General features: G+C 53.8%; 2 protein-coding genes across 2 annotated transcripts; one reads left to right on the top strand and one right to left on the bottom strand.

The window, feature by feature from the left end:
- Positions 1 to 920: 920 nt before the first annotated feature.
- JUND (JunD proto-oncogene, AP-1 transcription factor subunit) lies at positions 921 to 4,147 on the bottom strand. Its single transcript, XM_084826198.1, has one exon. It carries the CDS (start codon positions 3,935 to 3,937, stop codon positions 2,945 to 2,947), a length of 993 nt encoding a protein of 330 aa, XP_084682324.1. The 5' UTR covers positions 3,938 to 4,147; the 3' UTR covers positions 921 to 2,944.
- A 32-nt stretch (positions 4,148 to 4,179) lies between these two features.
- On the top strand, positions 4,180 to 10,254 carry LOC146333795 (uncharacterized). The gene is made up of 4 exons (XM_084826199.1): positions 4,180 to 4,344; positions 4,524 to 4,605; positions 6,786 to 6,892; positions 8,101 to 10,254. The coding sequence occupies exons 1-4, from the start codon at positions 4,228 to 4,230 to the stop codon at positions 8,233 to 8,235; spliced, it is 441 nt and encodes a 146-aa protein (XP_084682325.1). The 5' UTR covers positions 4,180 to 4,227; the 3' UTR covers positions 8,236 to 10,254.
- The last annotated feature ends 3,562 nt before the right edge of the window (positions 10,255 to 13,816 follow it).

Below are 13,816 nucleotides of genomic sequence, written 5' to 3'. Positions count from 1 at the left end.
GCGCTACATTATATTCTAAACCGGAGAGCTGTTTTTAACGGCTAGGTTATTTACATGTCCTGAGCTGCCTAGAACTCTTTGAAGAGATGGGATAGACAGAGGTTAAAAGAAATGTAAGTTAATTAACCAAGCCCCTTTGCAAAATGCCCCCTTTCTCTGAAATACGGAGTCCCCACGGTTGCAGAAAGCTCTCCCTAGGCAACTACTTCAACATCATTTGGCATCTTCTTGTTCAAGTAGGTAGGAACGTTTTAGGGGTATTACCGAATAGTCAAACATCTGAAATGTTTTGTAAAAGCTCACCGGTGATCAAGTTGGTCATATTGTTACCTTAGTCTAACCTGGTGTCCTCCAGAAGCCTTGCAGTCCAACACATCTGGAACGGCGCAAGTCAGAGACATCTGCGCCAGTCTCTGCTTTGACAGGATTTATTTTATATTTAACCCCATGGGATCATTGTCCCTCTCCCCAGCTCCTTCTTCTCTGTGCTACCATCTTACCGCCTCATGGTACCGTTGTATTCTTTCGTTACCATGACCTCGTTTTCACATCACTTAGAGGACCCGACCGACTGGAAACTAATAAAGAAGAGACTTCCAGGGTCCAATCCGCCTCCCAACCCATCAGTGGAGAAATGACCCACCACAAGAGAACCAGTACCGTGGGTAACTTGAACAGACATTTTCAGAAATTAATGGGAAACACATTCGGTGACAGCTGCTCCCCCCCACACACACACAGTTAACTGAACCTTCCATGTTCAGGGGCATGTTTCCCTAAGCTGAGGACACACAGCTGGCAAATCCCTTCACGTGCCCGTTTGCAAGGTTCAGGGAGTGTCAAATAAACCAGCCAAAGAGCAGAGCTGTTTGGAGGTTCTCTGCAGCAGCTGGAACAGGGGTAGGGGATGCCATAACCCTCCCTTTGCGGTAACTCAAATGTACATCATCCTCAACTGTTGGTTAGAATTCAGCAACGTCCAAAGGGTCGCTGGCTTGCCACCCTGGGACAGGATAAACCATGGATAAATAATGTTTGCTCGGCCCTGGTTAAGCATGCCACGGGCGCTCACAGCTAGGGTGCAGCGTTGCCTCCACGCCACCCCCTGCCCCCAAACCCTCTTCAGCCACCGCTTGGGGGCCTGATCCTGCTATGCTAGCCTTTTCCCCGGCCTGGTGCCCTCTGGAGGTGTTTGGGCTACAATTCCCAGAATCCCCCAGCCAGCCATTCGCAGGACAAGCAAAGGTAAAGAGGCAAATATGGCAGGCACAAGCTAACAGGTACATTTGTGGGCCAGGCATCTCCCTATAAAGTTTTTTTTGGGGGGGTGTAAACATATAACCAGCACCCTCTCTACAGAAGACCATAAGAGCTGGATCAGACCATGAGCAACAAGGTGACACAGAGAGATGCCAAAGCACTTAAACATGTAGCAAACAGCGCACGTGCCAATTCCTGAATGAATAAGAACCTCAAAGGAGGTTCTGCTGGACCAGACCAAGGGTCCACCTAAACCAGCATTCTGCTCTCCCACTGGCCAACCAGCTGCCCACGGGAAACCCACAAGCAGGACAGCAGTGCAGCAGCACCTCTGCCATGTCCCCCAGCAACTGGTGCACACAGGCATGCTGCCTCCAATACTGTAGCATATAGCCATGAGGACTAGTAGCCTTCAATAGCCTCCTCCTCCTCCTCCAGGAGTTTGTCTAACCCCTTTAAAGCCATCCAAACTGGTGGAGATCACTACGTCTTACAGCAGCGAGTTCCACAGTTTAAGTCTGCCCTGTGTGAAGGAGTCCTTCCTTTGGTCGGTCCTGAATTTCCCACCATTCAGCTTCATGGGACAAGCCGTTTGGGTTCTAGGGTTATGAGAGAGGGAGGAAAATGTCTCCCTCTCCAATTTGTCCACATCAGGCATCACTTTATACACCTCGATCATGTCTCGCGTCTTTTCTAAGCTAAACAGCTCCAGCCATTGCAACCTTCCCTAATGGGGGGGGGGGGAGTGGCCCCAACCCCTGGATCATTTTAGCTGCCCTCTTCCCAACACTACAATACCCTTTTTTAGATGCACTGCCCCCCCCATACACATTCTCTCCCCCCCCCCCCCGTCTAGGTTCAGTTCCTAGGACAGGCACCAGAGGGCATGCCAGGCATACAATTTCGAGTTCAGACGCCTCGCCTTAAAAGAAAGGAGGGCAGAGGGAGGGAAATACACCAACTTCCCCCCATCCCTTTTGCAAAAAACAGACCAGACTTCTTTCAGTGTGTTTTTTTTTCCAACTCCTGCACAGGATTTTACTGCACCGTGGAATGTGATGAGATAGACAGCTATGGCAAAAAATAAAACGAGAAGCCCCCTCTCCCCAAACAAAAGGGCAGGTTCCAATATTAACATAAATACGGTAGAGGAAAGGAAATGGTTCGTGGAAGAGTGGGTTGGGGGGGGGGAGACAAAAACGCAGGCTGCCTGGGCGAGGTCCAGGCCAGAGTCTCGGGCCCAATCCCAAAGAATCGGGACCAGCGGTGGGTCGGGGGAGGGGCCGAGAGGCTCCAAAGGACCCCCCCCCTTGGGGGGATCTGCAATAAGTGTCTGGAGTCGCTTCAAAAACACAGACCTCGATGCAGGGCGCTCGCTCGTCCATCCCCCCACGAGTGTCGTTCCTCTCCGAAGGGGCCCCCCACTTCCCCGGGCGGGGGTCTCTCCCCTCTCGGGCAGTCTGGGGCACGCGCCCCCCTGAAGTCCTCGCGTGCGCTGTCGAGCGATCCACCTCCCCCCCGCCTGATTTCTGTCCGACGCGGGGGGGCCACCTTCGCAGCTGAGAGGGAGGGCGGCCCCCCCTTCCCGGAGGGAGACGAGCGCCCTCCGCTTCTCCCTCCGCCTCCCCCGGGCCCAGAGCGGGCGCCCCCGCCGTCCAGGGGCCGCATGTCGGGGGAGGGGCGCTCAGTAGGCCGGCACCTGGTGGGGGGGCGGCTGCTGCTGGGGCAGGAGCTGGCAGCCGCTGTTGACGTGGCTGAGCACCTTCTGCTTGAGCTGGGCCACCTGCTCGCGCAGGAGGCTGGCCGTCGAGGCCAGCTCCGTGTTCTGCGTCTTGAGGCTCTTGACCTTCTCCTCCAGGCGCGAGATGCGCTCCAGCTTGCGCCGCCGGCACTTGGAGGCGGCGATGCGGTTGCGCAGCCGCTTGCGCTCGGCCTTGATGCGCTCCTGCGTGTCCATGTCGATGGGCGACAGCGGCGGGCTGCTGTCGCCGAAGCTGGCCACCTCGGGCACGATCTGCGGCTCGTCCTTTAGCGGCGGCGGCGGGTGCAGCCGCGGGTGCGCCTGGAAGGGCCCCTCCGTCGAGTAGGCGCCGGCGAACGTGCTCAGGTTGGCGTACACCGGCGGCTCGACGGGCGCCGGCAGCGGCTGCGCCGGCGGGGCCAGGCTGGCGGCGGGGGGCAACGCGCCCCCAACAGGGCCCCCGCCGCCGCCCAACTGCTGGCTCTGGTTGTGCAGGTCCTCCAGCGCCTTGACGAAGCCGGCGGCAAACTCCTGCTCGTCCGGGGCGGCGCCGCCTCCTGTGGCGCCGCCGCCGCCCTTGGGGAAATGGAACTGGGCGCCGCCGCTGGTCGGCGTGGTGGTCACCAAGCCGTTGGACTGGATGATGAGGCGCTCGAGCTCCGGCGACGCCAGCTTGAGGAGGCCCAGGTCCGGGGAAGCCAGCGGCGCCTGGCCCTGGCCCTCGCCCTGCTGCGCCGCCGAGGCGCCGCCGTGGCCGCCCCCGGGGGGCGCCTTCAGCTCGCCCAGCGCCAGGGTGAGCGCGTCTTTCTTCATCATGCCGCCGTCGGGGAAGGGCTGCGCCAGGGCGCCGCTGGGGTTGCTTGCGGGGGAAGGGGCCGCTGCCGCCGCCGCCGCCAAGGCGATCAACACATCGTCGTGGTAGAACGGAATTTCCATCCTCCTCCCCCCGCGGGAGGCGGCGCGGCGAGGGACGGCCCCCGGCGGGGCGCGCGCCGGAGCTTTGGAGAGGGCGCGGGGGACCCTCGTTGCGCGCCCGCTGCGCAGAGCCTCGAGGCGCCGGGAGGGAGGCGGAGGGCTGCGCTCCCCCCACTGCCGAAAAAACCGCGCCGCACTCGCTCCGGGGCTGCCTCCGCGCTCGCTTCGTGCGCTCGCCTACCCGGGCGCCGCCTCTTTATACCCTCCGACGGCCCGATGAGCTCACCGCGCGCGCCTCCCATTGGCTGCCGATGACGTCTGGGGAGGCGGGGGAGGAGCAAAAAAAGAAAGCTGTTTTGCACGGGGAGCAGGATGGATGTGTGTGGGCCGCGCCCCCAGCTCCCCTCCAGGGCGCCCCCGTCGTCGAGGTGACCGGCTCCGTAAACTGCACACAACAGCGCGCAGCCTCTCGGGCTGATGTCATGAAGGGGAGGGGAACTTGGGGTGGGGAGAGCTCGCTGCTGCTGCTGCTGCTTACAAAGACAGAACAGCATCTCCCCCCACCCCACCCCGCGCGCTCTCTGGTGAAAAAGTCATTTTTTTGCAGGGTGATCCAGTCAGCCGCAGCAGGAGGCGAAAGGAGGAGCAGAAGGAAAAGGCGATCTCTCTGCCCCCGAGGAGCTTACAGAGTGGGAGTGGGGAAGGTTGTGGGGGAGGGAGCGGTTGGGGCAGCGCGCTGCTGCTGCTAGAAACAGCGAAGCAGTTCCTCCCCTTCCCTCCTGAAGAAAAAACATCATTTTCTTGCAGGAGGAGAAAGGGGGAACAGAAGGAAAAGGCGAGCTCATTGCCCCGAGGAACCTACAGAGCAGGAGGGGGGGGAGGGGGGAGGGGAGCTTGCGGCTAAAGACACGGATGCAGCTCCTCTTCCCACCCCTGAGGGGGGGGAAATTGTATGACGATCAAGTTCCCAGCAGCAGGAGGTGAAAGGAAAACGGGAAGGTCTCTGCCCTCGAGGAGCTTACAGAGCAGGAGTGGATATGTGTGTGCACGGTGCTCCCAGGTGTGGTTAAACCACAAGTCCCATCAGCTCTGGCCAGCTGAAGCTGATAGTGAAGGATGATGGGAGTTGCAGTCCAGCGAATGTTGGAGGGGGACACACAAATATTATTTCTCTCCCCTGCCCCCAATTCCAGACTGGTGTTCTGAGCACAGGGAGAGAACAGCCAAAGGCGGGGCCTCCGAAGGAATGTTTGAACTGCGGCTACTTACGTGTTTGTTTGTTTTTACTGGGTTCTTGTGGGTTTTCCTGCTATTTGTGGCTCCCACCAGCTTCCCTCCAGATGCGTTGGACTGCAACTCCCATCACACCGACACATGGGAGTTGTAGTCCAACACATCTGAGCTGGCAGAGGCCAGCTCCTGTATTTGATTCATTATTTCAGGTACGCTGAGCATTTGCCATCCAAGGGGCACAGAGACACCCCCCCCTTGTGCCAAATCCTGCACCTAGGCTGGGGTGGGGGAACTGGTGGCTCTCCGGAGGTTGTGGCACTCCAAATCCCATCTGCCCCAACCTGTGACCAAGGACGATGACATTGTTGTCCAGCAACATCACAAGGGCCAGAGGTTCCCTGCTCCCACGGGCTGGGGGGAGCAACTTCACACAAGCTCCCCCACTCCCCCTGCCCCGCTTCAAAGAATTTCCCTCCCATTGACTCCAGTGGAAGAAAAATGGGGAATGTGGCTTGCTGGGCGCTCTACCAAAATAGCAGGGGGTGGATCCCATGGGTTTGGGTCAGCCCATGCAGGGGCCAGGCGATTGGTCCATGCTGCGCTCCTCCTGATTGGCTCATGGGTGCAGGAGGGGGGTGTGGGGAGGGGAGCCCTGCCTGCCTTTCCTAGTGTGGCCTGGCACACTGGGGGTATCCCTGGCAGGGCAGACCTCAGCTGCTCTACCCTGCTAGGGCCCGTGTGCTCCCGACAAATCCCCCCCCCCGAGTAATTCCTGTCTGCTGCTACAGCTGTATGGTTAGGAAATGCTCTGCGGCATCTGCAGCTTGGGTTCAAATCCAGCAGTTCCCTCTTGGCCAAGCATGCAAAATGATAGTGGGGCCATTCCCCCACCGATCCCCAGTGGGAGTCAACCCCCCATCCCGGTTCTCTTGCTTCCTCATCCCACCTTGTGGGACATGAGGCACCAGCGTATATCTGGGGCTGCCCTCTCCTTGCATGTCCTGGTCCCTGTTTGGGGCTGCTTGGCAAAGGCGTCTCCCACCCCCCCAGGTGGGTCTCAGACCCTTGGCCCAGCAGGGGCTGTGTCCACCCCACAGGCCTCAGGCCCAGGGACCTAATGGGAGCCACGCAGTGCCTTTTCTCCTCCCCTCGATGTACATTGTGCTTGTGAAACAGTGTTTGTGGAGGAACACGGGATTCCCCCGCCTGCCAGGAGGATTCATATTTATTTAGGTAAAGCCTTTCGATCCTGTTCCTCAGCCCCCAAAGGGCCTGACATGCCATCAATAAAAACACGATGGCCCCCCTGACCCAGCAGGCTTGCCATCTAAAAAGACATGACACGCAAGGAGGAAGGGATGAGGAAGGAAGAGGAAAACCAAATATAAATCTTTCAGCAGGCCTGCTGCAACACCCCTTCTTCTCCCTTAGGACGGCTCGCTAGAATGGTTGCTGGTGGTGACTCATGGGCAACCTGCAGCCCTCGGATATCTCCTGTGTGGCCCACAGAGAGAAGGGAGGTAAAACCCAGCCCCTAGCCCCCCTTGGGGGCTTCTGGCAGTCTTTCCAGAGACACATGCCTACCTTTTTTAGTACTGATTTAGGACTGCATTTTCTATTCCCTCCCTTTTGCAAGGAGGCCAAGGCGGCATCCGAGGCCCCGCTCCTCCCCGGGTTGATCCTCATGACGTCCCTGCGAGGTGGACCAAGCTGAGAGTCAGCGACTGGCTCCAAGTCACCCAAGTAAGTGTTGTGGCTGGTGGGGGACTCGTGGCTGGCTCTCCCCACTCCCGGTCTAACCAGTACACACCATACTGGCTTTCTGGTTGACTGTGCAGCTCTGGTCTAGGGGTGACAGGTGGGGAGAGAGCAGCTAACAACACATATACGAAAAAGAAACAACACATATACAACAACCACAAAGGATCGCCTCCTCCCATATGTGCCCGCCTGGACCCTAAGGTCATCCTTGGGGGTCCTTCTCCGGGAGCCCCCACCAAAGGAGATGAGGTGGGTAGCAACCAGGAAGAGGGCCTTTTCTGCTGTGGCACCCCGCCCCCCCAGCTGTGGAATGAGCTCCCTGGAGAGGTTCGCCTGGCGCACACATTGTGCTCCTTCCAGCACCAGGCAAAGCCCTTTTTATTCTCCCAGCATTTTGGCATTTTAGCTTCCTACTCTTTTAGTTTTGGTGTTTTCAATCTGCATTTTAAATCTGTGCATTGCTGCGAGGTTTTATTCTGATTGTACTGTTCTGTTGTGGGTTTAAGCGTTCATATTTTGTACTGTTATCATATATTTAACAATATTTTATATTGTTTTATCTTGTGCTTTGTGGTTTTAATTTTTGTGAACTGCCCAGGTAACTATGGCTATTGAGCAGTATAGAAATTAAACAAACGAACAAATAAATAAAATCATTAAAAACAAGCAATAAAAGCAAGGAACTCATTTCAGCACCGGCTGAAATGAGTCAACCAAACAGTTTCCCCCAACCTGGTGCCCTTCCGTGGGACGGACTGCGAGTCTTGTCACCCTCAGCCAGCAGGATGATGGGACTCATAGTCTGGCCCACAGCAAGGGCGCCAGGTTGGGGAAGGCTGCAACAGACACACAAGTTGGGGAGCTGCAAATTCTGCGGCTTCAATTTTACTTAAAAAATAATCTCGGCAGAAAATCTGGTTAAGCCCCCACACTGAAGAGAGGCCCACAGTGGGTCTCTCCCCACTCTGCCTCCCTGAAGCCTATCAGGGCCTGAGGTACTGAGGGAGGGGTTCCCTTGGGAAAGCTCGTAAGATGGAGGGTTAACCCAGAGCAGATGTGATGGCTTGGCCCAGCGCCCGCTTTGTGGCGAGGCGAGGCGAGGCCAAATCAGCCTACTCTCCTGCACTCCAAATCTGCAAGGCCAAAACGCAAGCAGGCTGATCTACCGCAACTGACGATGCTCTTTCCAGCAGAGCTGCATCCGTTGGATTTCGGCCTGTCACATCCTTGGATCTGGGGATCTGAAGGCTTCACTCTCTGCTTGGAGAACTGGTGCACCCCTTTCCAGCCTGAGTCCAGAACGCTGGGGCGAGACAGGTGAATAGAATCATCTGACCTGGGAGAAGGCCTCTTCCAAAGTTCCTAGACCTCATGGAGAACAACAGGAGCCTTCAAGCAGGACAGGAGTGTATTAGCAGCCTTGTCGTGGTCAATTCTGAAGCAGAGGGGCTCATGGTTGTTGCTATGGCCCAGGATGAGAGTCCAAAGTTTCCAGCAACTGAGTGGATCCATACCAACCAAGCAGTTCTATCCATTTTCATCTCCACCAGGAGCAGGTCTTCGGTCAAACAAATGGGTCCAAACTGCCCATTCAGGGCCACTCCCAAAATAATTTGCCTTAAAACTGGGAACAATTTATCGTGGCTGTTAAAATTCAGCTGAGCAGGGAGATTCAGACGACGTTCACATCCCCGCTAAGAAAAAAGCCCCGGTACTTTGACCCCGCAACACCGCAAAGGACACAACACTACCACTTAAAACTAGAGCTGTGCACAAATGACCCCTTGAAATTCTCCAGCCTATTTGGGGGCAGAGAAATTGCAGGGACAATTTCACTGCATTTCTCCAATCGGAGGAGAGATTCTCCAACCATTTCTCAGAGGCCGGGTTCACCACGGGGAAGGGTTGTAGCACAGCTTTTTTTTTCCTGACGGTTTCTTTTTTTTTTGGCCATTTGCAAAGGGCAACAGCAGCAACCATGTTTGCAGCCTGGACACCATTTAGCGTTTCCACAATACCCCATAACTAGCATCGTTCTGGGGGGTGGGGGGAAGCAAAGGCAAAACCCACCCAAAACTGGGGAAGAAAATTTTGGGGAACTTCTTCAATGTGGCCTTTTATTTCTAAAGATGAGGGGAGATAAGAAAAATCTCTGGACTTCTCTGAGAAAAATGTCTTCTGAGAACTTTTGGCTGACCCTGACCCATGAGAATTTCTCCAAAATTCCTTCTTCTCCCTTTTCAAAAGCCATTTCTTTTCTATGACATTGAATGAGAATGGGGGGAAAGAATGTGGAAGAAAATTTCAGCAAAGCAGTATTTAAAACTCTAAGTCAATATCAGAAAGAAGCTTTTAGCTGCAGACCTGGAGGTCCCCAAAGGCATTCTGGGGCCTCCCTTGATGGGGTCAAACAAAGGAACTTGCTAAGATCCAATCTAGGTTTTGTTTTGTTTTTAAATAACTGGCCCAGGTTGGGTTGCCAACTTATCAGCAGGCTGCCGCTGCTGTCCATTAAATAGCAGTATCACATTGCAGACTGTGACGAGATGACCGTGTTCTCCTGTAGGACCTCAACTCCTGTAGAACCTCAACTCCCCATTGCTACTAAAGAACGGCCAATTGGCACCTGTAGTCTCCTGGTGATCTCCGTCAGCTACGCACCTGCCTTCCGAGATCCAGCACGCATTGTCCGCTTGCTGCAAAACGGCCTTTACATCCATAAGGGTTAGAAACTTGGCTTTTAAATGAAGGTTTGGAACAGAATGTTTCCAGGGGGTCTAAGTTCCAGTTAGGCCTTCCCTAACTTCCAGGGGGGCCTTCCTGATGTATTGGACTGGAATGCCCGTCATTCTCAGCCAGCATGTGGGCTGGGAATGATAGGACTTGTAGTCCAGTACATTGGGAGGGCACCTGGTTGGGGGAGGATGCATTTAGCTATGATAACTAAGCATCCATGAATTTGTCTCATCCCAAGCATGGGATTCGAGAGGGCATATTCCTGGTGCTTCCATGTGGACCTATGACCTGGTTGGAGTCCACCAGGAAAAGAGTCTTCAGTGTGGTGGCCCCCTTCCTGTGGAATTCCCTGCCTCTGGAGGTTGGACAGGCGTCAATGTTGTGTTCTTTCCGGCATTATTTTGAGAGGCCTTCCTTGAATGACCGGCCACGGTTTATTAAATTTTGCCTTATTGGAATTTGTCTTTTTAAAACATCTTAACTGTTTAACCTAATGTTTTATTCATTTTTTTCTGGGAGTTCACCACTCCAAAATCTTTTGATGTGGAGCGGTATATAAATATTGTAAATCAATCAATAAATTCCCTCCCAAAAGAGGTTAGACAAGCATTGTCCTGACAGTTTTTTTCGGCTGGCAGTAAACACACACACACACACACACTTTCATTCTGTCTGGCCTTCTGGGCCACTTAATTCTGAAAACCCAAAACTTTACTTCTCCATCCTTTGCATCTGCCTTTAGTTTTGCTTAGACTTGTTTTTGTAACTCCACTGTTTTCATTGTGCCATAAATTGTCTCGGGGTGGTGGTGTTGGGGACAAAGGGGGTCTGGACATCTCTTTTCTGGAAAGCAAACAGATAAAACAGAGTTTGAAGGCATTTGAATCACTCTCGTCCCATCTGTCACCTGCAAAATCCTCCAAGTGAAGGAGTTTTTCATTGGTGCATCCTGAATGCGCCAGACTTTTGCCTCCTAGCTGAGGGCAGGAGTGAAGACGAAGGCACTCGCTGGTCCTTTTTTGATCCTTCCCAGCCATCTGCTGTCCTGGATCCCAGGAGAGATTTGGGGAAGACAAAGAATTGAAGGCCAGGGAGCACATGGCACATTTCCCTTGAGGGCCAGCTGCCATGCACTGGATCGATTATACTGATGCGCTGGGCAGACAAAGAGAAGCTGTCTTTTTGGTGGTGTGGCTAATCTCTCCAGGAGGAATCGCTCTGAGAAAGTCCGAGCAAGACCCCAGAGGAGACCATCGGACTGTTTGGGCACCCTACCACAGACCCCTAAACCTAAGAGAGGCCAAGCGGGCACACGGAGACAATTGTGCAGTGCCCAGGCCTCTTTCAGCACCAGGGACGGCTGCCATTTCGGGGATGTTCTCAGGGGCTGCATTCCAGCAGTGGGTGGAGCCAAGGGCAGAAGGGATGGAGCAAAAGGCAGCAGGGCCCCAAATTCCAGCTTATTGTTGGAAGCTATGGAAGCTCTAACTGCCAGTAACTAAGGGTTAGGAGAGGTGTTTCAACCGTTTAGAATGGGAACGAGCACATAATAGCTGGAAAATCACCAAGTGGTCAGTGAAAGGGGGCGAGGGATGGGGAAGGGGACATGCAATTACCCCTTTTTCTGAGGACGTCTCTGGATCCACTTGGCATGACACAAGGCCTGCAAGATCCCTGCTCCCATCTTGTACACCACCTCAAAAGTGTCCTCAGTCCATTCCTAAATGCTCTTTCACTGCATTGAGATCTTGGAATTGTGGTAGACCACAAGCTGAATATGACCCAACAATGGGATGTGGCTGCAAAAAAGGCAAATGCTATTTTGGGCTGCATTAATAGAAGTATAGCTTCCAAATCCCAGGAAGTACCAGTTCCCCTCTACTCAGCACTGGTTAGGCCTCATCTGGAGTACTGTGTCCAGTTCTGGGCACCACACTTTAAGAAGGATGCAGACAAACTGGAGAGGGTTCAGGGGAGGGCAACAAAGACGATCAGGGGACTGGAAACAAAGCCCTACGAGGAGAGACTGAAAGAACTGGGCATGTTTAGCCTTGAGAAGACTGAGGGGAGATAGGATAGCGCTCTTCAAGGACTTGAAAGGTTGCCACAGAGAGGAAGGCCAGGATCTCTTCTCCATCAGCCCAGAGTGCAGGACACGGAATAATGGGCTCAAGCTGCAGGAAGCCAGATTCCGGCTGAACATCAGGAAAAACGTCCTGTTAGAGCAATACGGCAATGGAACCCATTCCCTAGGGAGGTGGGGGGCTCTCCCACACTGGAGACATTCAGGATGAAGCTGGACAGCCACTTGTCAGGGATGCTTTGACCTGGATTCCTTCACTGAACAGGGGGGGTGGACTTGAGGGTCTTATAGGCCCCTTCTGACCCTACTATTCTATGATTCTAGATCCAACTTCAGGACTCAGTAAATTTGCAATGAAGACTCCAGTACCTGAACTGGCTTTCATCCTCCCACTAGATCCCTATTCATTTTGTGTCACATCTTTTAGATTGTCAGCAGAGAATGTTTATGTATTTCATTTATATCCCACCTGTCTTCCATTGTGGAACTCGTTGTGGCTACATGCGCTTCCCAGGGGGCCTCCCCTCCAAGCACTGACCAGACCCAGACCTGCTTAGCTTCATCAAAGTGACGTTCTCATGTGCCTTCAGACTGGACCATGTTTTCTTTCTCAACTTTGTACTCTGCTCCGGGAGCCTTTCGGGGTGAAGGGCAGGATAGAAACGCAATTAATAACATCAATAAAAATAATCCATCAAGAATTTAAAAATGTCAACAGAGCCTCTGACGAAGGACATCGCCAAAATGTAGGAGAAGGGACTTGTCAGTTTTTCACTGTTTCTCTGAGCATGTGCAGGGTGCCTTTTCCTTAGTGACCTCCACATATATCACTGCCGGGGCATACATCTGTTGACATATTTTGTCTCTGTCTCTCTCATGTATATATATTTTTTAAAGATTGCCATCGCACTGCAGTTGTCCTTAGCGCCGGAGTTGCTAACTTTTTCCTATTTTTTTTTTCCTGTCAAGCCAGCATCCCTTTGCTTTTCTGACAAGCAGAAACTGGATGAGACGTTCACCGGGGTGGAGGGGTGTTTGGCATTTGCAGCCAGAAAAAGAGTTGGCAACCTTGCTGGAGAAGAAAGGAACAAAACAAACCACGCAATTGCTTGCACCGGGGAGAGATTTAAATCGAAAGCAAGGCTGGCTGGGGCACAGCGGGTTTCCGACCTGGCCTTGGCATGGGTGTATGCGCCTTGGCGGTTTGCTGCCCGCTGACTCACCAACTTGGCATGGCATGCGCTGGGAGGCGGGGAGAGGGAGGCCTGTCTTTCTCTTGGGCGTACAGGAGCAGCTGGGGTGGGAGTGTGCTCTCCTGGCCCCATCGAGGTCAGACTCCACCACAGGCCTCTCAGCCAAAGGGACCGTGTGCACAGTTTTTAACTCTTTGCCAGCTGGAAAATAAAAATGCCTGTGGCGGAGGCAGGAAGAAGTTCAGAAGCTGAACCCCCCCCCCCCCAATCTTCACTTACCCACCCTGCCCTTAATAGTTGACTAAGGCTGCGATCTGCGATCCAGTGCATGCTAACCTGGAAGTAAGTCCCAGTGAACTCAATGGGGCTTACTGCTGAGTAAACATGGACAGGATTGCAGTCTAAGTTTTGGCGTAGGGGTGGGATGAGTAGGTGAAAACAAATGAAAGGGGTTTCAAGGCAGTTCAGATATGAGCTGGTTTATTGTGGCAGGAGCGTTTGGGGCCTAGAGGCCATGCCACCCGGGTGCCCTTCCAGGGGTGTTGGAGTGCAACTTCCATCATCCCCAGCTGGCACACCCAACTTCTCAAATCGATCTGACTCATGGGTTTTGCATTGCACATCATTGCATAGCTACAGTCCTGAACCCAACCAGGTATTCCTCCCAGATGTATGGGACTACAAATTCCATCATCCCCCTTCACCCATCCTCTACCAGCCTCAAACTTTCACCCATGAACTTTCACCCTTTCTATCCATGACTTTCACCCAAACTTTCGCCCTCTCTACCCATGAGGACTAGAAACTCCTTTTTGTTGCTGCTTGTAAACAAGTTGTCATCCAACACTTCTGGAGGACTCCAGGTTGGGGGAGCCTGGCCAATGTTGTCAGAGG

Source organism: Heloderma suspectum, chromosome Z, assembly GCF_057233095.1.
Source record: "Heloderma suspectum isolate Gila_16-S chromosome Z, 16-S_ref, whole genome shotgun sequence".
NCBI lineage: Eukaryota > Metazoa > Chordata > Lepidosauria > Squamata > Helodermatidae > Heloderma > Heloderma suspectum.
Note: the sequence above shows the minus strand (reverse complement) of the source record. Positions and strands in the feature narration are given on the sequence as shown.

Bases quoted from the DNA above. Each gene is read 5' to 3' on its own strand.
- LOC146333795 (XM_084826199.1), top strand. From the start codon at position 4,228: ATGACGTCTGGGGAGGCGGGGGAGGAGCAAAAAAAGAAAGCTGTTTTG. The intron at 4,345-4,523 runs GTGACCGGCTCC...ATTTTTTTGCAG, and splicing joins AGGGCGCCCCCGTCGTCGAG to GGTGATCCAGTCAGCCGCAG. The intron at 6,893-8,100 runs GTAAGTGTTGTG...TGCTCTTTCCAG, and splicing joins ACTGGCTCCAAGTCACCCAA to CAGAGCTGCATCCGTTGGAT.
- JUND (XM_084826198.1), bottom strand. From the start codon at position 3,937: ATGGAAATTCCGTTCTACCACGACGATGTGTTGATCGCCTTGGCGGCG.